Source organism: Dermacentor silvarum, chromosome 3 (assembly GCF_013339745.2).
Source record: "Dermacentor silvarum isolate Dsil-2018 chromosome 3, BIME_Dsil_1.4, whole genome shotgun sequence".
NCBI classification, from domain to species: Eukaryota; Metazoa; Arthropoda; class Arachnida; order Ixodida; family Ixodidae; genus Dermacentor; species Dermacentor silvarum.
In genome coordinates, this window is record NC_051156.1 from 183,209,806 (window position 1) to 183,236,795 (window position 26,990).

Sequence of the window (26,990 nt, forward strand, 5' to 3'; positions counted from 1 at the left end):
TAAATTTCTTTCTCGTGATCAGGGTCCCCTGTGAGTAATTGGCCTAGATAAACATACTCCTTTACAGACTCTAGAGGCTGACTGGCGATCATGAATTCTTGTTCCCTTGCCAGGCTATTGAACATTATCTTTGTCTTCTGCATATTCATCTTCAACCAAATTCTTACACTTTCTTGATTAAGGTCCTCAATCATTTGCTGTAATTCGTCTCCATTCTAACGCCTATGTTTAACGCCTATGTGCCTCGCGTGGCACATAGGCGTTACCAAACTAATTGAATTTCTCAAAGTAAAATGCGTCAGAAAATTCGTAAAGTGCGACTTACACGCAACCTACAGACCTGATAGCGTCAGATTGTAATTTGAATATACGAGAGAGCATAATTCTGTTACGCGGAAATTCAAACTCAAACCCCTTTTCCAGCTGCCGTTTGAGGAGTGTCTTACTCCTGACACACGGGCAAAAGTAAAGTCCTTTGCAGGAAACCCCTTTTGTTCTCTCTGAAGGACCCTTTGCAGAAAGGAGTTGCGCCGATGACACACGGCCGCGCACTAACTTCTTTAGGTGGTTCCTCACATGAACGCCGGAAAAAAGAAGAAGAAAAAAAAAAAAAGGCGCTGCTTGGTAAAGCAGCAAGAGAGAGAAAACATTTACAAGAAGCTGACCATGTAGATTACATTTAGTGATTGTAGAACCTAAAAACATTTTTTCCACTTTTGATGGTTTATAATGCGCATATTTGGAATTTAACATGGCGGCGCTAGCGACGTGCATGGTGCGGGCGTTTGAGAGTATAGCTAGAGTAAATCTTCACTCTTCGACAAATCGCATTACAGCTAAAATTTAAAACATTTTTCAAGGTAAAACAAATGCTTACGGGGCACCTTAGTTATGTAACAGGTTTTCTTCTATTGATGAGTTGTGCACGCTGTATGCGAGAGTACGCCTTTCTGCTTGAAAAGTAGATGCCCGATCTTCTTTCCCGCAAAGGAACTTTGCCGCCGGGAGGGAGATGCTCCTTTGTGATGTGTCACTGCGCTTGAACGTCTTTCCAGTAGATGTCCCCTTACGTAAAGGACTTTATACCCCTGTCAGACGGGCATCCGCAAACTCCTTTTATCTCCGTCGTCTTTATCTTGAGGGAGATGCATGCGATGTCACACGGTCGCCCTTCCACTAAGGAAGTTTAACGGAGCTTTTGGTCAAGGGAGATCGGCGATCTCCCTTGACGGCGATCTAAAGGAAGTACTCTCGTGCTCAGGCTTGTTGTTGTAAAGCTGATAATTTAATTATGGTTTGCATTAAAAATAATGTCGAGTGTTTTTCAAAACAGTTCTGTTGAAATAAATAAACGTTCAAGTACAACCCGCCGGGGTGGCTCAATCAGCTAAGGCGTTGCGCTGCTGAGCACGAGGTAGCGGGATCGAATCCCGGCCGCGTCGGCCGCATTTCGATGGAGGCGAAATGCAAAAACGCCCGTGTGCTTGCGTTGTAGTGCACGTTAAAGAACCCCAGGTGGTCAAAATTAATCCGGAGCCCTCCACTACGGCGTGCCTCATATTCAGAACTGGTTTTGGCACATAAAACCCCAGAAAGAAGGAGAAACCTTCAAGTACAATTCAGCCTACTCGCCACGCCGCAAAGGAACACAGAGAAGCACATGATGGCTAGCGTCACTGTCAGCACTGCTATGTTTAGAGAGCGCACTTTGATTTTTAGCGAGGTGTATGTTTTTTGCGTCAAATATAATAAATAGTATTTTTTATGGAAGGAGTGTTAATTATAATAGCTACGAGCGTAATTAGAAGTTATATTTTTGTAATTCTACAAACATCAAACGCCGCTGATAGCACCTCTGGCGGCTTTTTCTGAAAGCTTGTTATTGGCCGTGTGACACGGCCACAACTTCCTTGAGGTCGAACTCCCTTAGGAAGTTTCGCGCTCCCTTATCCTAAAGGAATTTGTGGGTGCCCGTGTGACACGGGTATAATGTGCCCGGGTGTCAGGGGTATTAGTGGGAGCGGCGCGTCCCGCTCGGTTCCTTGCAGCGCGCCACCCAGATGGCGCTCGCCTCCGCGCATCCGCGGCAGCGGCGGATCCCGCTGCGCGGGGGTAAAAAAAAAAAAAAAAGAACCAGGAACTGGCCTTCGTGAATAGCGTCCGCCGCCAGCGTTTGCAGGTAAATATTATTACATAAGCTGCAGTTGCCAGGAAGCATGAGAAGCATTTTGAATGCTATCGCGTTCCACTCTTAAAGGCGAAGCTTAAGCGTCCTCCAAGTTCTTTTTGTCCTAAATTCATGGCGCTTACGATGAAATCTTCGCGATCATGCTTCATATATAGCGTTAGGAAATACTTAATCTATTTGATCGAGTGAACAGCTAGTATTCTAATTGTGTGACTTTCATCACTTTTTGAATCTTTTCAGTGAAATTTTATTTTTCAGCTACGTACTTTCAGCCGTGCGTTTGATGATCGCGCTGTATGCTCATTTTTTATAATTGACTTCTGGACATTGCGATGCCCAGAGGGCAACGTGATTTGTTGTATGTTAAATACGTCATTTTTATTGCGAGATTTGTCGCTTGTCATACATGTGCATGTGCTCTATATCCGACTGATGATGTTCTTTTTCCTTAATTTTTCTGTGTACATTCACCTTTTTTTTAAATGTTTGCAACATTTTGTCGCTTGATTACAATGTACCATGTATAAATTAAAATAAAATTCTTATTTGGTTGTGAGCATCGAAATTTTCGCTTTATAAGTACCTAAATCAGCGCGCTTATACGTCAAAGAAGGCTAGCTGTTTTGTACAGTTTGCGCGTGCTCAGTACGGATGACGATAAAAGCAAACACAGGAAAGAGGAAGCTAAGAGGCTCCGCGCGTGTCGAGATTCCGCACCACGTACTTACGTGCCGTACATTCTAGATGTAGCGAAGCCACTGTCTGCTATAAGATGGCCGCTTTTATGCGTAAGCCTGCTGTGGTTGTATAACATTAAACTTCATTAATTGGCATTTATGTAGAAATATCAATTGCCTTCTCCCACATGCCAGGTAGTCCATTTCTGCGTCCTACTGACATAACTTGCGCATGCGCTATGCGCACAAGTCGATAGCGCATTGGCAACGTGTCGCCATGAGGATAGATAAAGTGGGCTATGCCGAACTGGTTCGCGAACCGTTATATTTTTTTCGGAACCGAAAGTGAACCGAAAAGAGAGTAGAGCGCGTTGAACCCGAACCGAGTCGAACCACTGTTTGTTTTTCGGTTTTACGCCCTGGTTTGATTATCTGTAAATGTTGGTGAGTGCGAATGGACGTCATTACGAGCGTGAACGAGTACGTGTGAATGTGAGCAGAAGAGCTAGTGTGCAAGTGAGTGTGTGGCAGTGCAGATTTGCAGACGTGAGTGTGAAAGTGACTTTGAAGCGAGCTCGGATATTACTCTCTATCAGTGGTCCGTTTAGTAAGCTGGTAATTCACACGAGTTATATGCCTGTGAATTTGAGTGAAATGAAGTTGGCGATTCCATGAGGTTTAATGGAGCCTGTACCCATGATTCCGTTGTATAGCTGCGTACGTAATTTGGCGTGAATCCGAAAGAGCCCGAGTAAGTGTAAGTCCGTGAGCCTTCGGTGAGTTTGAGTGCGAGTGAACCTGGCTTACTCTGACCTTGGTGAGGCCGTCTCTAAGTGAGCCTGGCTGAGCAGAATTTTGCTGAGTTATGTAAGTACGGACAAAATTTCGTCTTGTATTTTTTTCTAGACGACAACTTAGTCGCATTAGTCAGCCGCAATTAGCCGCTCGGACTCACGACTGAGTCCGAGCGACCTCTAAGCAAAAAAATGATATTTTGTAAGCGTCTGAGTGAGTTCTGTTTATTTGGCCGACCTATGTCGTGGACATCTCTTAAAGCTGCAACAGCAAGGGACTGAAACAATTACAATGATGGAACGGGGTTATTTTGGGGTGCTGGAACTATTGAGCAAATCCAAAAGAGGGAAACATCGCTAAGATAAATTATTCATTCTTCTCATAAATCATTTTTGCTTACATAAAGCATTACAACATTATTTTTGAACCATGCATGCGTGATGCTGCGTGTGTGCGAAAAAATAAATAAATAAAACGTTGCATACAGAAAGCCATGGCCCAATTCCTTCTATTACTCCACAATTTATTGACACAAAATTGAAATGCTGTCTACAGTTAGCTCAACACCTAGAATATACCCTTCCAAGTCAGACGCCATTCCGCTGTTCTACATGACATGATGCACACGGAAAATACATTTACGCAAAGGCACGGATGGACTTATAAGTACTCGGTAAACGCATGGCAGTAAGATGCATAAATTAAATAACTACAACTTACGTGCTCTGTGACATCATGATTTACTTGGGTAATTAAATGTATTAACAGGTAAGAAAATGTATTTTAGAGAAGGGGTACACATAAAGCAAGCCGCTCTGTATAGAAACCAGCGGCGACAAACTCCGCGACAGCGGCATCGGCACGGTGTAGGCTATCATGTCCGTGGTCGTGTCGTTACAGTGGAGCAAAATCTGTCTCCCGACAGTTGTAGACACTGTCAACACGGCCATCAGCAGATGGTTTGCAGGCTGAATTGGCGTCGACGAGTTTACAGGGTTGGCGTCGACACGACGGAGACAGCTGTAGCCGGAAGTCGGCCGACAGAAATTTGCAGGTTGTCATCCTATAGTGGGACGACTCCTTCACGGTCAGAAGGAAAGCTCTTGCCGCTCACCCTAGTGGCCTGAATCACGATTTCCTCATTCAAGCCTCAGTTCGTTGAAGTTACCCTCCATCGCCTTCATGCCACGACGTCCACCCTCTCTCACCATCAGTTTTTCCGACTACGATCCTTACGTCAACCTGACCTCACGCCGTGAGTGTGAGGGTAGATGAGGGTGAGGACGCCCTCGTGAGGGCGCGCCTTCATCAGGGTACCCATATCTAAACGAACCATTTTCCAGGCCCTAAGCGCTTCTTTATAAAGGCGTTTTGACATTATGATATCTCAGGATCCGCCAGTCATGCCGGTCGGTGCCTTTTGTTACTGTACCCTCCAGTGACACCAGACCGGCATTGCCTGTCCCAAACTACAGGCGGGGTATTCTGTAAGTGTACTCCTAGTGGACGTGCCCATTTCGTCTGCTGCTGAAGTGCTGATTGGCTGGGACGTTTGCCCTTACAAGATCCCCCCCTACCCCTTATGACACCACGTGATGACACCACGGGAGCTTATGACACCATGTGATCCTCACCGCCACTTGTGGTGACGCCACTCGCGGCACGAGGCTATACGCTGCATTTGGTACATACATTGAACTAATAATCTAAACTGAACATCTTTTGGACGCTGGTGGAACTAAGGCTGACTAATTGCGACTAAGTTGTCGTCTACATAAAAAAATACAAGACGAAATTTTGTCCGTACTTACATAAACGCTCGGTGGATGGGCACATGACGTATACTTCTCTATACACTGACCATTGTAGCTCAGTGGCTACGGTGTCTTGCAGCTGAGCGTGAGGTAACGGGTTCGATTCCCAGTCTGGGCGACCGGATTAATATGCAAGTGCGTTGCGTGGAACCCCAGGCGGCCAACATCAAATTCGGAATCCTTCACTACGGCTTTTCTCATAACTCTTCAGCGTCGGGACGTCAAACACCATAGTTTCGTTTTACTTCTTACCCCATAGTTTCGTTTTACTTCTTACTAATAAGTAACAATAAGTAACAGTCACAGTGCCTAGTTTGTCTTGCATATAGCTTGTTTTATTCAGCTTACAAAAGATTCCACTATACAGCGAATGAGGGTGCAATGCTGAAAGCGTGAGGGCCATCAATATTTTCTCAGGCGTATACAGGCTAATGCGTTATCGAGCGCTAGAAGACCTGCACGACGCAAAGGTATAGCGTGTGTCTATATGATACAGCAAACAAACAACCACACACACAAAAAATCGATTGATAAAACAAAGAAGAAATCTTCACACTCCATTACTCATCATCTCTTCGCCCATATTTTACTGTGGACGTATTCGCAACGACTCTTTTGCAATGGCTAGGAAGAGTTCAGCTTGCGTTCGTGATATAAACTGTGATGGTTTGATGATTATGTGGTTGTTATAATAAGCCTGCTGCTTACTTGCTCGCTCTGCCTACTGCGCACACAAATATGTCCATTCGAATCAGCAGATGACTGCAAAGTGTCAAGAGGTGAGGCTGAGGCAGGAGGGGGCTCACAAAATTGTAACTACATATCAGAACGCATATAGGTGCGTTAAATAGTCACCGCCGTGATGAGAAAAGACAACTAATGCGAGTGTTACGAAAAGCTGCCATGATAGATTTAGACTGCTATATTTTTTACCGGCATCCTAATGCAGTGTTTCTCCCCACACTGGAATCCGCTGACAGGTACACTTGCTACAGTTGTCAAATCTGTAACAAATTAACCGGTGACCATTTTGTTAGAGTGCTGAGCATGAATGCCTGACCGTCTTCTTCGAGTGAGACTACACGCCAGTCTCACCATCGCAATTCTATTCCAGCTGGTGCAACGCGTCATCAAGAAAAAAAAAATCCTTAGGGCGTCTGTAATTATGGCTTACCTTATGGCGACAACAATTTACAGTATATTCAACTGTTCCTTTGGGGGCAGGAAAGTTCTTGTGAAAGCGAAGATTTCAGATGCGCGCTGCCGCGTTTTTTACGTTCACATTACGATTAACCTTCGCGTGCGCAAAAAGTGCGAGAAGCTTACAATCTTTGAAAGGACTTGCAGCGTCTCATTTAGCTCGTGTAGTAAAGCGTAAGGATCAACATTAAAGTCCGCTTCATCTCGGAAGTGCATAAATGCAACATTTAAAGCTCGTTTATTGTTCAATCAATAGTAAAAACAATGGCGCGCTATATAGGGCTCTTTTTGCGAAAAGAATGGCTTGTTGCATATTGTTTTTCATCACTTCAATGCTTCTATTCTACCAACTCAACGAGATATGTTCGAGAGCCAACAGGCCCTAGTGAGCCTATATCACTTGGTGCCACGCACCCCGTCGGCCATTTGCCTCCACAGGAATGTATACCTGCACCACTAGGGAACCAAACATAATTCTTTGGAGTGCTATCGAGCTGTTTCATGCTATCGTCACAATTCTTGCGGTCGCAATACAATCAGTTAAAAATTTAACAACGGTGCTACAACAGAGTTTGATCACGTTCTTAATTTCACAGCTTGACCAATACGTCGACATTTGTGAAATCAGAAATCTTGCCGAAGTAAAAGTCGTCCGGAAAGACAACACGTAACTCGCATACTGACATTGACAAATCACGCTTCTTTGCATATCTTAAAGGGATGCTTAGGTTAGAGAGTATCAGCGTGTCCGGTATTCCGCTAAACGCAGGCAGATCGGGCGGTATACCGGGTGAGCGGGGGCCTTCCTATCGAAACGTTGGCCGGCCTTTTTGAGTTACGTTATATATTCCTGTTTATAACCTTTATACTACAATGTACTGCTCCATTTGTTAGCCTCTTTCTCGATTTTGCTGTTACTTTGCTAATGAATATATTTTCGCCGCTGCCGAAAATTTACACCAGCAGTGAAGTCGAACACATTTGTTTATGGCGATATTAGCTCTGTCTTCGGTTGAGCGCTGCGCCACAAGATGGCTGCTCCGTGCAGGCCATTCACGTTAGCGCCTGCTCGCCCATCCGGCAAAACGCCCAGTCCGCTTCCAGTTTAGCGGAATACCGGACACGATAAAGCTCTCTATTAAGTACGTTTAGACTGGTAGCATTATTATTTCAATGCTCCGCTTGCTTTTCGTGGGCGGAAAGAGGGCGTTTATTAGCGGAGACAGTGGGCAAAGTTTTCGTCACGCCCAGACTGCCGCGGCCATGACGTCAGCATGAGATCGCGAATGTTGTTGAATTTTCGAGTGTTTAGACCGGGGCTTTTGTTTTAAAAAAGGTCGTAAAGTTGCCCAGGAAGAGTTTTTATCGAGTGCAATCTACATATTGTCTATACTTATAAACTCAGAACAGATGTCAAAATCCATGACGTCATTGAGAGCTGTTGCGGGAAGGCCTAGATGGCGTCGCCGCTTGTCTTTCTTATTTCGCGTCTCTTATAGCTCATGAAGCTTTGACTGGCTGCAACACTAGCCTATTGAAATTCAAGATGTATCATATGTCTGTATAGCCTAACTTAAGTCCACTAACCGTCCCTTAAACTTTAAGACTTTGCAAGCAGCGCAAACAGAACTACATCACACGCAATGGACAGGACAAACGCTACTGTTTGTTGTGTGACAACGTGTCTATAATGCTCGGGATCGACTTGCTCGCGCCACTTGCAATTAACTATGAACCGACTAGAACAGGAGCAACTGCTGCTAAATTGTTTACATCAGATAGAATTCAAAATGAAGTTCATCAACCGCGCTTCACAATCTCATTGCTGTTAGATACGAGTCTTGTATAGATGACTTGTTTAGCAAGCATATCGAAACACGTATAAATGTCTCGTGTTTATATATATATATATATATATATATATATATATATATATATAACGACAATGCCCATCTCTGGAGTGACGCCCTTCAAAGAAACGCACGAATCCTTGTGCATCGAGCAAGTGCGATGGTATACTGTACACTCGTGAACGCGCAGTGTACTTTGTTTCTTTCTTTTTTCCGTTGAACATACAACATTAAAAGACTAGATATGTGTATGACGTCGGTGCTACGACGGGGTCAGTCCTTGTTGACGAGGTTGCGGTACAGGCTCTGCACGTAGGTGAAGACGCACTTCCAGTCAGGCTTCTTCATCAGCACCATGTCCTCCGTATCGAGCAACGGCGATATTCCAGCCTGCTCCCTGAAAAAAAAATAAGAACGGTTTGCATTACGTCACTGTCATCACGTGGGGAATCGCAGAGAGCTACGAGAACGTCGTTCCTAATAGACAGATCCAGGTGGTCTCTGGACTACTGTGTATAGTGGTATAATCGGGAAAAAGTTAGGATTCTCGTATTTTTAGCAATTTGCCTGTGGGTACAGTTTTCGTCAGAAGTATGCTCGGCGCCTTCACCGTAAATGTGGTTAGGCTGTGTGGAGGGGTTCCTGTGGCGCTCCTGATGGTGATTATGAGAGTTATTTTCACTCCTCCATGGTACCGAAACTTATGGTAAACCACAGGAACTCTCTAAACCGTCTATAGTCAGCTTGCCAGTCGAATGCAACGTAGTCCGTATACTTTTGACAAGGATTGTACATTAGATATACAAATGTGCATCAGCAGAACCCCAATGTGGAAATTCTGTATGTTTGATTTTTGTGCAGTGTTGTTATACTGTCCGAATTGCTTTTATATAAATTTATTTCTTCTAACGCAAACTAGACTCGGGTTGTGGACTCAATGAGTGTTTGCAAACTCACTGTAGGAAAACAATATCGTTCAATAAATAAATAAATAAATAAATAAATAAATAAATAAATAAATAAATAAATAAATAAATAAATAAATAAACCAACCGTAAACTCGAATCAATTCAGCGTTCTGGAACCAAACGTTTCCGTTTAAATTGTACATACTATTTATTTGCGATTTGAATGACAGTAGAAATATCACGTGGGAAACAATGTGAGGGGTTATTGTATAAATAGATATGCTAGGACGTTTTCTAAAGTTACTCGACCAAAAAATTACACCATTTTCCCGTAGGGGAACCCTGAGTAGTATGCGAAGCAGCCATGGGGTCGACTCAAGTTCCCATTAGTTTTCAGATCGGCCTGTCGCCGCTGCCGTTTCGTGGCAGCCGCTTGAGCCCTCTTCTCCGCAGCGCTGTCCATGGCGCTGACACTGGCGTTGACGCTGGCGCTGCCCGTGGCACTCATCGCGGCGTTGCGGGAGGAGAATGAGAGGACGAAGTGAATGATGATGAGTGGGCGAAGCACCGGGGGATCATTCGGGCAAAACGCCGGAAGCGTTCTCCGGAAGCCGAAGCTGGCTTCCGGAACCGGAACCAGAAGTGGTACCGGAACCGGAAGTGGAACCGGAAGCGGAACAGGAAGTGGACGCCGCACGGCGGAGGGAGGGAGGGAGGGAGGGAGTGACATAGCCCCGAGCATAAGATGCTTCGCATCTAAAAGGTGCGTTAAACCACAGACGACAGAACCACGCTCATGGCGACCGAGTCAATGCACACGGCAGCGTGGATATCAAATATGCATTCGTTTTGATTACTCGCGAATCTATCTGATGCTTCTTTTAATTTTTTTTTCGGCGTTGCTGTTCCGTGGGAAGCTTAAAATGTTTAATTAAGCTGTAAGATTGGTTTGCATCAGGTGGTTTCAAAATACATGTAACACATAGCGGGCCAATAAATATTGAAATGTTTGTTCAAGTCAATAAATATATTGAATTATCCCAGTTTCAGTTATAACTACTCCACGCAGAAGTTGATAGTAAGTGCGAGGCCATAAGTACGTGATTGTTTAATCATGAACTATAGCCATTAGAAAGATATTGCCTATATAGTAAAATGTCCTTCACAGCAGAGTGCTTAAAATGCTTTCTATAAATGGCAAAATGAATTTTGGTAAGGATTTGGAAAGGACTGCGAGAATTTGGTCACTCTTCCTTCTCCTCCTCCTCCTCCTGCTACTACTACTACTACTACTACTACTACTACTACTACTACTACTACTACTACTACTACTACTACTACTACTACTACTACTACTACCACCCCTAACCACTGCCACTATAACCACTATTACTACTACTACTATCACATCAACAACTAGTACTGCTAACATCACTCAGGCAGTGAAGAGAAATTGAGACGTGCATGACAAGATGCACAGAGGGGTTCGATATAAGCTGCGACCCGATGCCCGTGGTCGACGGGGCTCCAAGAATGCCGTGTTGGCGCCGAAATATATGACACACCAGTAATTGTAACGGTAAATAGCTCCCCAATTATTCGTTTGTCAACGCCACTGTGCAGTCTTGGGGCCCTTCCGAAAACAGATCACCATGTTGCAGCTCTCACATCTAACGACACTGCACACGTACATATCTCAGCACCATAACTTCCGTTGTGATGCCGAGAATCAAAGCGATGTCTGTTATTACATTGTATGTACATTCGCTACGGAGCTATGGGCCGCCACCGGAAAGACGATGCCTTAAATTACGTGGTAGGCATCGCTTTCATTTCGAAATATCAGGTTCATGACGAAGCCTATGTGAGCGGCATAACGATTTCACGAGAGCGCTTTCTGATCTGGTTGATTCGCTAATTTTAAACGCTCCAATACTGCTGCAACACATTTGCATCGCATTCATGAACACCGAATGATGGAGCTTATCCTTGTTGGTCGGCATTCGCAACAGCCGCACCAAAGTAGCAGTTAGAACTATCATTGCAAAGTGGAACAATGATCATGTAGTTGGCGCCAGTTTTTGTAACAGCGTCCGTAACAGCGTCGGCTCTATGACAACAAAAACACGCTACGACAAATGCACCATGGCTAAATTTTAGCACATATATACCATATCTACGGTAAGCGACAAAAAAGAAACAAACAGTAAAGTATTTTCTGTGTAAATTTCGGGAGTCAATTTTCTGTGAATACAAGCTCACGTACTCGGCTGTGCGGAAGGCGAGGTCGAAGTTGTGCCTGCGGTTCTTGGGCTCCAGCTTATCGTAGTCGAAGGCATCCGGGTAGAAGTGGTGGATGAGGGCGCAGAACGCCATACCGTCATTCCAGCTCGTCGAGAAGTTCGTGATGTCCACGTGCTGCGCACAAGACAGTCATTAAGCACTAATTTACAACGCCAGACCACGCATCTGACAGATACCGGACCGCCTCTCCTTACGTTAAGTATATGCAGTTCTACATCCATCGAAGTTAGTTGGGCTATACACGAGCAGTTGAAAAATGAATTTTTAAACGATGCGCAGCCAGGTTGAGTTATTATGCATTCAGCACATGTCAAAACTCAGCGCCTGAACTACAAGTCTAAAGCAAGTATACGTTAGGAGCATTTGTGTGTTCTGACAGGAGCATCCCCTCACGCTCATCCAGAATATGCTTTAGTGCTGTGCTCGCTACTGGCAGCGGTGAAGTGTGTGTACGATTGTGGGATTGCGTACGTATGTACCGTATGGGTTAGAATATAGGACGACCTTTTTTTTTCCCGAAGATGTGACCCAAAATTAACTATCGACCTATATTCGTGAGCAAAGCACCTCGACTTATATTGTAAGAACAAAGCTAACAATGTACCGAGCTAACGAAGTTCTTCCGTCGCGCCCGCCGTGAAGCCAGTCTGGAGATTATACAGGCTGGCGTTAAGAAACGCTACATATACGACGCACTCGACGGCACCGAGGACGATGTGGTTTAAGGTGCCGACGACAGCTGCGAAGCATCCGACGGGGGCGAGTTCTACGGCTGTTTCGACGAGGATGGTGCCAGTCATAGAGTTTCTCACTATAACTCCTAGAGGGTAAACTGGCGCCACCGTCTATGCGAGTTTCTTAAAGGGCGCCGTGCCCTCATGGGAATGACGGGATATGTGTCTGCGAGGCTTGTGTTGGCTGGTGTTGAACGAGGCTTCGTCTAGAACGTGAATATGGCTACACAAATAATGCGTTCTTAAAGTAAAATATACATAAAAGGCTTTCATTCACCCATATTACATCTCTCAATAAAGTTTACTCGCCTAAAATGCAGAATCAAGCGAAGAAAAGCAAGAACAGACGACAAGTTGTTCCGAAGCGAGCGAGAATCTTGTCGTCTGTCCTCCAACTTTAGCGGCCAACCGATGCTTTTTACGCTTCATATAATTGTGCATCCAATATAGTAAGTCCTCAAAATTAAACAAAACATGTTTTCGTGTAAAAATAAAGCTAAAGCAGTTTTTTATAGCACGTAAATGTATCTTTGTGACAGACGGAACGGTGCTAGCCAGGCGCGTCTTCAAGGCGTTCTGGCTCTCGAAGAACGATGCCAATCCGAAGTCGCAATATACCGGCATTCCCATGGATACCACAGCGCAGCAGTGTGTCATGAGTGAGTAGACAGCGTCAACGCACTGCGTAGGAGCGTCTGCTCCAATTAAACACCATCGAGTCGCCGACAAAGACGACGATGTTGGCGGGCGGTGGCACGAGCGACCAGACGAGGGAGAAAGAGAATCGACCAATCAGGGGTCGACACGAAACCACAGGCTGTGGTACGAGGAACGAGGAAGAAGGAGAAGAGACTGGGACGCTCGAAGTGAGATCGTCCACGTTCTGCCTGGTCCCTGCCTGGTTCTACGAACTGTGAGCTCTTGGGGTTTCGGCTAAGTGTCGGGCGGATTTATTTCCCTGATTGTGGGTGCTAAGTATCGTTTTGAGAGAAATTTAATTTTTATATAGTCAGATAGTGCCACAGATGTCGACAAATTCTCCGGGGGATGGCCCGGGGCGATCTCCGCCTTGGTCGGCCTCCCTACCACCTGATCAAATGCCTCTTGAAGCTTTCTTCCGTAGCGGGGTGAGCAGCATTCCTGTGGCACTGGTGCCTTTGCATGGAGGAACCATCCGGCTAAACAACCCAAAGGCAGTGCAGGCGCAGCTTCAGGCGGCCACGCATCACTACTTGCACATTACCGATGTACGACAGTTTGGCAGGGGTGGGATTGTTTGCCGATCGCCAGACCAGGCGTGCGTGTATGACCTACTTAAGTGCTCATCATTTGGATCATTGCAAGTAAGTGCCTTCATCCCTCCGCATCTTGCCTGTACCAAGGGAATAGTTCGTGGTGTGGACTCGAATTTAAGTCCGGCAGAGACCCTGGAAAAGCTCTCCGCGGCTGGGGCAATTTCTGTTTACCGGTGCAACAGACTAGTGGACAATGCACGTGTACCCACAGAATCAGTAATTGCCACGTTTGCGGGTACATCTTGCCCCACTGAGATAAAGGTCTGGCCTCTGATCTTCAGAGTGGATCCGCTTGCCTCGCGCCCATTACAATGCCGCAATTGTTGGCGCTTCGGACATAGCATAGGCGGTTGTAAATCTAGCCTTCGCTGCTGTACATGCGGGGAGAGCCATTCCGCTAGTGACTGCTCGGCTCAATCGGACACGTGTTGCCTTTGCGATGGAGCCCACAAGGCTGATTATTCTAACTGCCCTGCTAGAAATCAAGAAATTCAAATCCTGGAAGTTATGGACAAAAGGCGTTGCTCACGCCGAGATGCCATTGTGGCCGTAAAGGAAAGAGCTCATGGATATGCGAGTGTGACAGCACGACACCAGGCTGTCGCTGATGGAACCCTGTCAGAGGTAATCGCACAAGCGATTGAAAAGTCTATGGCTAAAATCATGGAGCGTATTGTAGAAAGCGTCACGGAATGTTTTAATGGCCTTATATCCTCACAACTAGTGCAATTATTACCGACTGCTACTGCTCAACCAATGCACTCTGAAATGAATGCTACTACACCTCACGCTCAGGAAGATGAGGTTATTGCAACATCTCTCATAAAACAAGTTAGGCCTATTCCAGGTTCCTCAAGCAAAGACACTACTAGCTCAGTCAATTCTGATTCACAGGATACCTCAAACATGGAAATTGATGTGAGGGCTCAGAAAAGGAGGTTTTCTCCACTGGAGAATACCACTTTACGCTCAATTAGTAAATCTAAGAAAATCCTCTCTGAAGTCAACTCAAAATCTAATATTTTGGAGGAGGCAGTTGCCTCTGCGGTGCTCTCATCACCGGAAGGTAGATGAGGGTACTACAGTGGAACTGCAGATCAATATTCGCTGCTTCTACCGATTTAAACGTTCTGTCTTATCAACTTTGTCCAGATATAATTCTACTGCAAGAAACTTGGTTATCTCCTGAAAAATTATTTTGTTTACGTGATTTTAGATCGTTTCGCCTAGATCGTCCGTCTAAAGGAGGGGGCTTATTAATTATGGTATCAAGCAAGTTTTGCCACAGGGCAAATATATCATTCCAGCTGATGTCTCCAGAATGTGAAATTTTAGCGGTAGAAATTACTCTCCCTGGCAGTAGGCCCCTCTCGTTGGCTAATGTATATTTTCCTTCGGGTGTTCAGGATACACGCCCACTAGACTTAGTTCTGGCAAAATGCGGTAAAGAAATTGTATTGGCTGGAGACTTCAACTCACATCATATATCCTGGGGAGTCAGATCAGACCAGTGTGGTAAGCGTCTGTGGGACTGGGCAACAAGTAATAATTTTCTATGTCAAAATTCGGGATCAGTTACATTTCTTCGCGGACAGTTTAGATCTGTGCTGGATCTTACATTTTCGGGTCCAGGTCTTTCCATATCAGCATGGGAAACAGTGAATGTTGGGACAAATAGTGATCACGTTCCAATTAAGTTTGAAATCATAGGTTCGCAGTCCGCCGTGGAGGCTCGAATCCACTCATTTGTGGATTACAATAGATTTAAAAAATGTTTGCAGACCACTTTCAAATCAACAATTGAAAATCATGCATTGAACGCTGAGGACATTTGCTCAATCTTAGAGGCTTCGCGCAAAAGATCAGAATTCCAGTTAAAAGCTAGCAAGAACAGTACTTCTACGCGTTGGTGGAATGACGAATGCTCGCGGGATTACAAGCGACGGAAAGCTGCGTGGAAACAACTCATGCAGAACCAGTCTCCGAGAAACTGGAATAACTATAAATTTATGGCTGGAACGTTTAAAAGAACGGTATCTAAGGCAAAAGATGATTACAATGTTCGTCATTTTGAATTTCTTTCAAAGTCAAATAATAAGCGTGCACTGTTTCGGTTTTTAAGATCACAAAAATTTATTCCGCGTCCCTTGAACTTGGAGTCAATAGTTTTAACCAAGAGTGATAAAGTAGAATCTCTAGAGGTAATTGCGAGAGGTTTGGAGGTCCGATTCTCGACTTGTTTTCCCTCCTCTCCTCAAAGACAGGGCACATTTGAAGATTTCGAAGAGATTTCTTTGTCGGAATTGTCGGAGGCTGTTTCATGTTTACCAGCTGCAGCCCCAGGTCCGGATGGACTCACTACTAAGATGCTTAAACTTCTATTTGACATCGCTCCTAACGTTCTGTTAGATACTATAAATCACTCAATACAATATGCTTGGATCCCTCCTGTGTGGAGAATCGCGAAGGTGATTCCACTGCTCAAAGACCAAAACAAAGGGTATGTACTAGACAATATTCGGCCGATCTCTCTAACATCAAATTTTGTAAAATTAATAGAAAGGTTATTATACACCCGCATGATTGAATTTGTGACAACAAGAGAATTATTGAGCCCCTGTCAAATTGGATTTAGGCCAGGGATGTCAATATGGTGCGCACATGTCGACCTAGAAAGCAGAATTCAATTGGCTCGCTACCACAACCAATGTGCAGCCCTAGTTACATTAGACATTTCAAAAGCATACGATAGTGTGGAATACCCTATTTTAACAGAAAGGATGCAGGAAATTAGATTACCTGATTACTTCGTAACGTGGACTGCTGAGTTCTTGCAGGGCAGGGAGTTTTACTGTGCGCAAAGTGGAATTGCATCAGGAAAATTCAGACAAACACGCGGGGTTCCACAAGGCTCAGTGTTATCTCCGCTTTTGTTTAATATCTTGCTAAGCTCCATTCCTTGTCGTCAGAATATATGCACGTACGTTTACGCTGATGATATAGCGTTTTTTGCTTCGGCAAATGATATTCAGGCACTGTACGAGTACTTACAGGAATACTTATGCGAGTTGGAAGCTTGGCTGGATAGTATTCACTTGTCTCTTAATGTAAATAAGAGCGCTGTTCTTGTCTTTCCGGTACAAGACCCATTTACGATATCCCTTTCGTACCGCCATTCCACTATTCCACAAGTGGAAAAAGTCAGATACCTAGGAATTGTTTATGATGGAAACCTTAACTGGCGTCTACATATTGAAAATATAACCTCAAAAGCTTCCCGTGCAATGGGGATATTGAAAAGGATTAGCAATAATCGATGGGGCATGCGCAGGGACACACTTTTAATGATTTACCGCATGTATATCCGGCCAATACTAGAGTTCGGCTGTGTGTTATTCTCTGGCTCCCCTACTTATAAACTACGTCCACTACTATTGCTGGAAAGGGAAGCACTTCGTTTATGTCTGGGGCTGCCAAAGTTTGTAGCAAACGCCGTGCTCTACAAGGAATCACGACTTCCTTCCCTAGAAATGAGATTTAAAATACTCACTGTTCAAACATTCATAAGGCTCTATGAATCACCAATAAGAAGATCCCAGTCGATATTTATTGGTCAACCCGCTTTATTTTTTGGAGTCCCGTGGCCTCGGTTTCACACGCCACAGGTGAATAAAACAGAATCGTTATTAAGTCCGTTAAATGTACGATTAAATGATATAATCACGGTTAGCAGCATCCAAAATTCATTGGTTATTACTTATGATAACATATACCCCAACCATGCGAAGCAACTTCCCTGGCATATTCTTAACGGCTTACTCCAAGATCACTTGGACAAGCTCCAAACAAACGTAATTATAGCCACAGATGCTTCGCAGAGTGAGGAAAAAGCCGGGGTTGGAATTTTTTCATCTGCATTAGACTGGTCTTTTTCTGTTCGACTCCCCGACTATACTCCAATATTCCTAGCGGAATTCCTAGCTGTTATCTTAGCTTTGCGTAAGCTACAGCCTCCCACAACAACCGCGGTAGTATTAACAGACTCTCTATCCTTGTGCACCTCACTTACTGCTCCTGGCGAGTCGCATATAGTAAAAAATTTGCACTCATTGGTTCCAAGTCATTTGCGGAATTTGCGGTTAGTATGGGTACCTGGTCACAAAGGCATATTTATGAATGAAGCGGCAGATAGCCTGGCAAAGGCTTCTATTACAGGCCCTGTGTGTTCCCTTCTTCCAACGACAGGTTTCATAACGTCTGCCAGGTTTAGAAGATACACCCTTATGGCATCAAAATCAGAACTAACATCATCCTCCGAACTGCACCACTTACAATTCCCTTGGAGCAGGAACTTTTGCAAATCCAGACAAACAGAGGTGGCATTAACAAGACTGCGATGTCGAGTCCCCCGCCTAAATTTCTACATGCACCGATCTGGTCTGGCGATCTCCCCTTTGTGCCATTTCTGTAACGAATTCGAAACGATCGACCACTACTTACTGGACTGCCGGCGTTTCTCCTCCCTAAGAAAAAGAACATTGCAAATTGCAATGCGACAGCTCGGCCTGCCATTGAACTCTCCGGAACTGCTGTCTTTCGGAGCTTCTGTGCTTGGACACTCACACAGGAATGTATGCATCGCCATAGAGAAATTCATTGTTGAATCAAACCGGTTCCATTGTTAATCATATTAATCCATTTATCATTACCTTATTCCCTCTTGTACTAGTATGCCTACTTTCTTATATATTTATTCTCCACTGAATTGTATTAGAATTTATTCGCTTTATTATATTTAACAAAATTAGACATTTGCTAAATTTATTCAATTAGCACGTATATAAAATCTGCCCGACTCTTGGCCGATCCCCGTGAGTGGGTATGCGCCAAAGAAAAGGTCATCATCATCATCATCATCGAGATCGCTCGGAGTCGGGGTGCAAGGATCGCTGGTGTCGAGGTCGGTGTCGCCGGGGTCCAGACCCGAACCCGAGAGCCTCAACAGAACCAGCATGGCCCCGGTTGTCCCTGGAGGGATCCACCGAGCGTAAGGCCCGGTTATTCCTGCGGCAGCTGCTGCTGCCGGCGTTCGTGTTCCTGCTGGCGTTCCTGCTCCTCTCGCTGTTCCTGCTGACGTGCCCGTTCCGGTTGGCGTTCCTGTTGCTGTTCCTGAGCCGCCGTGCGGAGAGCAGAGGTCACCTGGGGGTGACCAGAGGCCTGGAACGACGCTGGCGAGAGGCGCCAGGGCGAAGCCGCGAACCAGGGAACCGGTACGGGCGCCGCTAAGCTACAGCGGTCGGACTTGGTCGGTCTTCGACTCCGACAACCTTGGACTCGGACGTCCGGGTTGGCTCTACCGTGCGTCCGCGTCCCTCGCATGCCACTGCCCGCCACGTCACTACTTCCGTCAACGCAAGTGCTAGTGCACGCCGTCAACGCAAGTGCCCGAGTAACTAAGACTCGATGATTTTTGTTTCTTTGTTTTGATTGAGACTCTTCTTGCGTGGACTAACGGGGTTAATTGTACTTTTGGTTTTTATGTACTTTCTGTGTTCTGTTTAGTGTTCTTTTCTTTTCCTCCCTTTCCTTGCTTTGAATATTAAGTTTGTTTTGAAAAAGAAAATGGCTTTGTCTTTCCTGAACGGAGGCTCTGCCTCAGTGTAACAATTCACTCCCGAAGAACCTGACATCACAAAATTGGCATCCGCTAGGACAGGACAAGACAAAGCCATTTCTTCCAGTTATCATTACCGTGTAGTCATCGAGATGAGTTTGTCAGAGCTTACGGCGTTGGGCGAGCGTATGGGTCTGCAGGGCGCGGAATTGCGAAAGTGGGTAGATGAGAAAGCCGACAGGGCGCAGGAGGAGGCTGCCAAAGCACGTGAGGAACGGCTCGCGGAGCGCGAGGCAATCAAGCAGCGTTTAGAGCTCGAACAGAGGGCACTGGAGCTACGCCTTAAGTTAGCCGAGGCAGGAGGTGGCACAGAATTGGCAACTCCTAGCCGCGAATCGGAAAGAAGTCGCTCATCTTTTGTGAACCCTCACAACTTAATTCCAGTGTTTAATGAGAATCGAGACGACTTAGACGCTTATCTAAAGAGATTTGAGCGTGTCGCCAATGGGCAGGAATGGCCTAAAGAGAAATGGGTCACGGCACTGAGTTTGTGTCTGGATGGAGAAGCATTGAAAGTGTTTGGCCGCTTGTCGCCTGAGGAGTCGATGGACTATGACAAGGTCAAAATTGCATTGCTCCAGCGCTTTCGTTGTACTGCCGAAGGCTATCGAGAAAATTTTCGTCGGAGTAAGCCCTACGATAATGAGACTGCTAAGCAGTACGCTACTAGGCTTTTCAGTTTTTTCGACAGATGGGTAGAGATGAGTGCCCAGGGGAAATCTTTTGACGTGGTTCGGGACTTAATAGTCGCTGAACAGCTTTTGAATAATTGCCATAGTCGTCTTTCACTGTTTCTTCGTGAGCGGAACTGTCAGACGGTTGAGAAAATCGCAGAAGCGGCTGACCACTTCATGGAAGCCCAGCGACAAAGCAACTTGCTTGTTTTCCGGGAGAAACAAGATGAAAGCAAAGAAAAGGACGCTGGTCAAACTGTGAGGTCGAGCATAAAATGTTTTGTTTGTGGAAAATCAGGACACAAAGCATCAGATTGCCGCGTAAGGGTCAACCAGCCCTATTGCGGGTACTGCCGAAAAACGGGACATGACGTCCAGTCCTGCAAACGAAAAGGGGGCAATGCAAAAGAAGCATCGGCTTGTCTTTCTTCACCTGTCGAAGTTCATTGCAAGAAAGAAGAGCCTAAGTTTGACAGGGAAGACGCGACAGAAGTGTCTCCAAATCAACCGACGGGACTCTACAACTTACCTGTTTTGCCAGGAGAAGTATATGGAAAAACGGTATCGGTACTACGCGACACGGGCAGCAACAGTCTCGTCGTACGCCGGTCTCTTGTGCCGGATGACGCGATGATCGGCACCAAGGCAACGCTGCTGCTCGCTGATGGTAGTACCATTGAAGTGCCGGAAACGAAGGTTCACATCTCTCCGCCATATTTTTCAGGTCTTGCCATCGTGAAATGTTTGAGAACCCCACTATACGACGTGATAGTCGGGAATGTTACAGGATCACGGGACCCGACAGATCCCGACCCAGCCTGGAAGCCTCCTAGCAGCACCAGTAACCTCCCTGGAAGTAGAAGGACGGACTGTGGAGAAAAGCACAACCCAGTTATGGTGGGAGCGAAAGTCGCGACTGAGCAGCGCACGACCGTCTTGGACTTGCTTCAAGTATCCAGGCAGGTGTTCCAAAAGGAACAAGAACAAGATGCGAGTTTAGACGTCTGCAGGAAGAAGGTCGGCAAAACGTTTCCTGGCGTGGGATCAACGGCACAGTCGTTTTACATGGATAAAGGGATCTTGTATCGCGATTACCAGTTTTGTCCCGGAAAGACGGTACAACAAGCTGTGGTCCCAAAGAAACTTCGTAGCCAAGTTTTGGTACTCGCGCATGAAAATGCATTGTCTGGACATGGAGGAATTAAGAAGACCACGGAGAAAGTACTTGGTGCATTCTTCTGGCCCGGCGTTCAAGCAGAGATCAAAAGATATGTTTGATCTTGCGACTCCTGCCAAAGGACGTTTCCCAAAGGGAAACTCGGCAAAGCCCCACTCGGTCGCTTGCCGCTCATAGATACACCATTCGAGCGAGTGGCAGTGGACATCATAGGTCCTTTGTCGCCAACTTCTAGTAAAGGCAATCGTTATATATTAACGTTGGTAGACTTTGCCACGAGGTACCCTGACGCTGTACCGCTAGCGGCTATTGATTCAGCTACAGTAGCTGAAGGTTTGCTAGAAATGTTTTCTAGGATCGGGTTTCCACGAGAAATCCTATGCGATAAGGCTTCCTGTTTTACGTCATCTTTAATGAAAGAAGTGAATGAACTGCTTGCTATTAAACACCTCAGCTCTACTCCTTACCATCCAATGTGCAACGGTTTGGTTGAACGGTTTAACGGCACTCTAAAGGGAATGCTGCGCAAGCTATGTCAAGAGCAACCGAAGATGTGGGACCGATACCTTGCGCCTCTTCTCTTCGCATACAGAGAAGTGCCGCAGACAAGTCTCGGGTTCTCACCCTTCGAACTGATGTATGGTCATCAGGCAAGAGGGCCATTGAGCGTCCTGAAGGAGCTGTGGACTAAAGATGAACTCGATGAGGCAGCGAAGACCACTTACGGATATGTACTCGACCTTAGAGAACGATTGGAACAAACGCTACATCTAGCACATGAAAACCTTGCCAAGCCACAAGCGTCACAAAAGAAACGTTATGACAGAAAGAGTTGTCACAGACAGTTGAAGGTTGGGGAGCGAGCATTGCTACTGCTCCCAACAGAACATAATGAACTGCTGATGCACTGGAAGGGACCCTTTGTCGTCACGGGAAAGAAAAATGACTTCAACTATTGGTTGGACCTTGGCAACAGCAGGAAGTTGTTTCACATCAATATGTTGAAACGCTACGAAGAACGCAAACCATTAGAGACAGCCCAAGCATCGACATTCATTGTGCTTAAAGAAGAAGAAAGGGATAATCCAATTCCTAGGTTTAAGACTAGAGAAGGACTCTGGAACGATCGAGAAGCATCGCTTGAAACTATTAAGAGCGTGCTGGCTTCTAAACCTAACGTCAAGGCGCCGGACATCAATAAGGAATTCCTAGTCCGCTCCGACGCGCCCGACAAATGGATAGGAGGCGTTGTCATGCAAGAATACTCTTTTAAGGTAGAGCCACGGCCGCTGAAAAAAAAAAAGGCCTGATAGAGCACATAAAAGGCTCTGAGAATGTAGGCGCAGATTTTTTGAGTAGACTACCAGCGTAGCTGGTCTACCCTTTTTACTGTGTGTGTTTATTGTGCATGTGTCGCTTTGCAACTTCATTGTACATGTGTCGCTATACCCCTCACTCTGTACTGCGTTTTTTTTATGAAAAAAAAACTTATCGCGGGGGGGACTCTTTGTCATGAGTGAGTAGACAGCGTCAACGCACTGCGTAGGAGCGTCTGCTCCAATTAAACACCATCGAGTCGCCGACAAAGACGACGATGTTGGCGGGCGGTGGCACGAGCGACCAGACGAGGGAGAAAGAGAATCGACCAATCAGGGGTCGACACGAAACCACAGGCTGTGGTACGAGGAACGAGGAAGAAGGAGAAGAGACTGGGACGCTCGAAGTGAGATCGCTCGGAGTCGGGGTGCAAGGATCGCTGGTGTCGAGGTCGGTGTCGTCGGGGTCCAGACCCGAACCCGAGAGCCTCAACAGAACCAGCATGGCCCCGGTTGTCCCTGGAGGGATCCACCGAGCGTAAGGCCCGGTTATTCCTGCGGCAGCTGCTGCTGCCGGCGTTCGTGTTCCTGCTGGCGTTCCTGCTCCTCTCGCTGTTCCTGCTGACGTGCCCGTTCCGGTTGGCGTTCCTGTTGCTGTTCCTGAGCCGCCGTGCGGAGAGCAGAGGTCACCTGGGGGTGACCAGAGGCCTGGAACGACGCTGGCGAGAGGCGCCAGGGCGAAGCCGCGAACCAGGGAACCGGTACGGGCGCCGCTAAGCTACAGCGGTCGGACTTGGTCGGTCTTCGACTCCGACAACCTTGGACTCGGACGTCCGGGTTGGCTCTACCGTGCGTCCGCGTCCCTCGCATGCCACTGCCCGCCACGTCACTACTTCCGTCAACGCAAGTGCTAGTGCACGCCGTCAACGCAAGTGCCCGAGTAACTAAGACTCGATGATTTTTGTTTCTTTGTTTTGATTGAGACTCTTCTTGCGTGGACTAACGGGGTTAATTGTACTTTTGGTTTTTATGTACTTTCTGTGTTCTGTTTAGTGTTCTTTTCTTTTCCTCCCTTTCCTTGCTTTGAATATTAAGTTTGTTTTGAAAAAGAAAATGGCTTTGTCTTTCCTGAACGGAGGCTCTGCCTCAGTGTAACAATTCACTCCCGAAGAACCTGACATCACACAGTGCCAGTTTTCCCTCTAGGTAATATAGTGAGAAACTCTATGGTGCCAGTGGATGCCGTTTGTGGCATCGACTAGCAAGATAAATTTAGTAGCCTTAGTAGCTGAGCTAACGGTAAGTAAATTTGTGTCATGTTTAACGTTTCTAGTTTTTCAAGAAAGGCGTTGGCGGACCTGTGTTCAAATTATATATTTTTTATTTCTCGGCGAGTTTCATATATTGGGGGCGAGATCCACCACTGGAAAAGCTGGCGCCACCGTCGGCGTGACGTGGTATGAGGGATCACGTGGACACAGCGGCCGCGTCATCTGCTTCGGAAGCGCCAAAGCGAGCTGGAAACGAAAGTATGTATGTATGTATGTATGTATGTATGTATGTATGTATGTATGTATGTATGTATGTATGTATGGTATGTATGTATGTATGTATGTATGTATGTATGTATGTATGTATGTATGTATGTATGTATGTATGTATGTATGTATGTATGTATGTATGTATGTATGTATGTATGTATGTATGTATGTATGTATGTATGTATGTATGTATGTATGTATGTATGTATGTATGTATGTATGTATGTATGTATGTATGTATGTATGTATGTATGTATGTATGTATGTATGTATGTATGTATGTATGTATGTATGTATGTATGTATGTATGTATGTATGTATGTATGTATGTATGTATGTATGTATGTATGTATGTATGTAATGTCCAGCATAGCATGCCAATGTACCAACCATTAGGCCACGATAGCATGTACGCTTCTCTCGTGCCAAATTCTCCATTTGAAACGTGTCGCGTGTGTCACCTGCCAGTTTCTCGCGTTATCCCCTCGTGACAGCCAGCGCTTTGAGACGCTGCGTTAGACTGCGCAGCCTTCAGGATCGGCTCACATATTAGGCGCAGCTCTTATCCTGCGGCGAGCGTCGGCGTCACAGAGCGAACGAGCACAGCGAAGGATAAGGAGCGAACGCAGAGCGTAGTGGGGGACGAAAATTGCGAGGAGGAAAGCAGAGGAGGGGGGTATGGCGTAAGCGTGAGAAGAAAAGCGTAGTGCGGCGACGGTGGCTACGAGATGGCGCCAGAGTAGCGCGCGTCACCTGGGAGGTCTGTCTGCGGCTGCTGCTGTGAATCGCACCCAGGCGTCACCCTGACGCTGCCTCTCGCGATCTACAGATGAGCGAGGCAGTCGCGCCACACTTCGCTGCGTTTGCAACGTGCCGCACGTGACAGATTGTCCGTGCCAGCCAGTATAACGCGAAATGAAAACACGTATAGAGCTGCGCTGAAATTTCGTATTGGGAAGTATCGTAATCGTCGGTGAACGTTTTCGTCTGGCGAACGCCTACAGTGTGTGTGAGGTCCGCTTATAATGATGCTGCATTAAAAGGGGCGTTGGCTAACGCAGCTCATATTGAGCGAGATAGTACATCCAGCTACGTGCGCCAGGAAGAACTAATATTATTCAGAAGCTTCCTGCAGAGCCGCTGAATGATCACCTCGTATCCCTTGGTCTTGCTTTTGCACCAGTTCAGCAGCATCTCCTTGATGTCGCTTGCACTTCGCGTCGTCGCTGCTCCACGAACCGGAACGCTGAAGCTGCAGCGACTGAAAAGACATCGCGGTTAATCACCGTGTCGTCCTGTAGCACGCTTGAAGTGATCTACGACATAATCGCCTCGCGACTGGCCGCTCGAGGCAACTTGCGTGGACTTCTTTCACGCTCGAAAAACACTTTATGTAGCACGTATTGAGCAGCAGAAAGCTGTATCGGGAGTTTTCCATGTTTTTACGATTTTCTCATGTACACTTTTAATCTAATTATAATACTTGAGAAGTTGATTAATTAATTAAGACTAACTATCTAATTAGGCGGAATGCAAAACAAATCATCAGCCCTTCCCCTGTCGAGAAAATGGGGGTAAGCGAAGCTTGGTCGTGTGTGTATCTGACCTTCGTCACGGTAACGTAAAGTTCACGACATGTCACGGTAATAAAACATAAACGTTTATTATATGTATGCATCGAGGGAAGGAAACCTAGAACGGAAGGAAAAGTTGCACGAAAGGGAGACAAAAGTAGAAGGAAAGGGAACGAAAAGTAGTAGGTCAAGTACACGCACGACAACCTTCGCTTATCCCAATTTTCTTGACAGGGGAAGGGCTGGTGATTTTCTTTCCCCCTCTCTTTCTATCTCTTTATCTCTATCTATCTTTCTCTCTTTCTCTCTCTCTTTCTCTCTCTCTCTCTCTCTTTATCTTTGTCTATTTCTCTCTCTCTCTTGCTCTCTTTATTTTTTGTCCCTGGTATGTGCCATTGAGCTTGGACCCTTTCTGCACTATCACTAGGATCGGCCCACTTTTCAGCGTGACACCACCACCACCACCACCGAAACTTGTGAGCCTATAAAGCTTCGGTTAAAAATAACCTGAGTATCTCCAAGGGACGGCAAACAACATTACCTAGGTTCTGTCCAGCTACGTGGCGTTTGCATATTTTTAAATCATCTTGGTGCATGATAGTTGGAACACCCTGTATATGCAGTGTAGCGAGACCTTCGCTATCCAACAGGCAACCGTTGCACGCAACGACACATCTTTTAAAGCGCCGTATACTCACGTGGGTCTTGCCGGCGCGGTAGCGGAATCCATCTGCTGGAACTTGGCGAACGCATTCTTGGGGGCGTCTGCGAAAGACGGGAGTATGCGACAGTGATCATCGAAAGAAGCAGAAATATAGGTATAATTATAATTATTTTTTTGACAAGCCCCTTGCCAGGGGTTTTAAGGTGCTCCCTTCGCGGTGATTGGATTAAGGGAAGGCAGCGGCATCGCCCGCGACGAGATCAGGATGTCCTAACTGCACAGAACTGAGGAAGAAGAAATAACGTGGATGAAGAAAGTAGGAAGAAAATCTCCTAGTTCAAGTTAAGGTATTAACGTAAAATGAAATTCAGACATATTCGACAATGCTACGATGGTCGGCCGTTTGCTATCCTAAGCCCACCGCTGATGGTCGCCAATTCTTTTGTGAGGAATGCCGGGATAGGGCTGCTGGGGGAAAGTAGGAAGGGGGCCACTTAAATGACTGAAACCGGCAAAGTGAAATGTGTATGCATATACGTACCTATAACGTTTTTCGTCCTTCATTTATGTCTGTATTTTACTGCTGTACGCGGAATGACGCGACC

The 26,990-nt window shown here is 46.0% G+C and overlaps 1 protein-coding gene across 1 annotated transcript in view; it reads right to left on the reverse strand.

Moving 5' to 3' along the window:
• Positions 1–5,799: 5,799 nt before the first annotated feature.
• The window catches only part of LOC119446222 (smoothelin), a 63,128-nt gene continuing 41,937 nt past the window's right edge, over positions 5,800–26,990 (reverse strand). Inside the window, exons 7-10 of the mRNA XM_037710589.2 lie at positions 26,420–26,486; positions 25,300–25,399; positions 11,699–11,850; positions 5,800–8,921 (exon numbers count right to left, since the gene is read on the reverse strand). Of these exons, the coding sequence (XP_037566517.1) occupies positions 8,798–8,921; positions 11,699–11,850; positions 25,300–25,399; positions 26,420–26,486 (443 nt within the window). The 3' untranslated portion in view covers positions 5,800–8,797. The remainder of the gene's footprint in view (positions 8,922–11,698; positions 11,851–25,299; positions 25,400–26,419; positions 26,487–26,990) is intronic.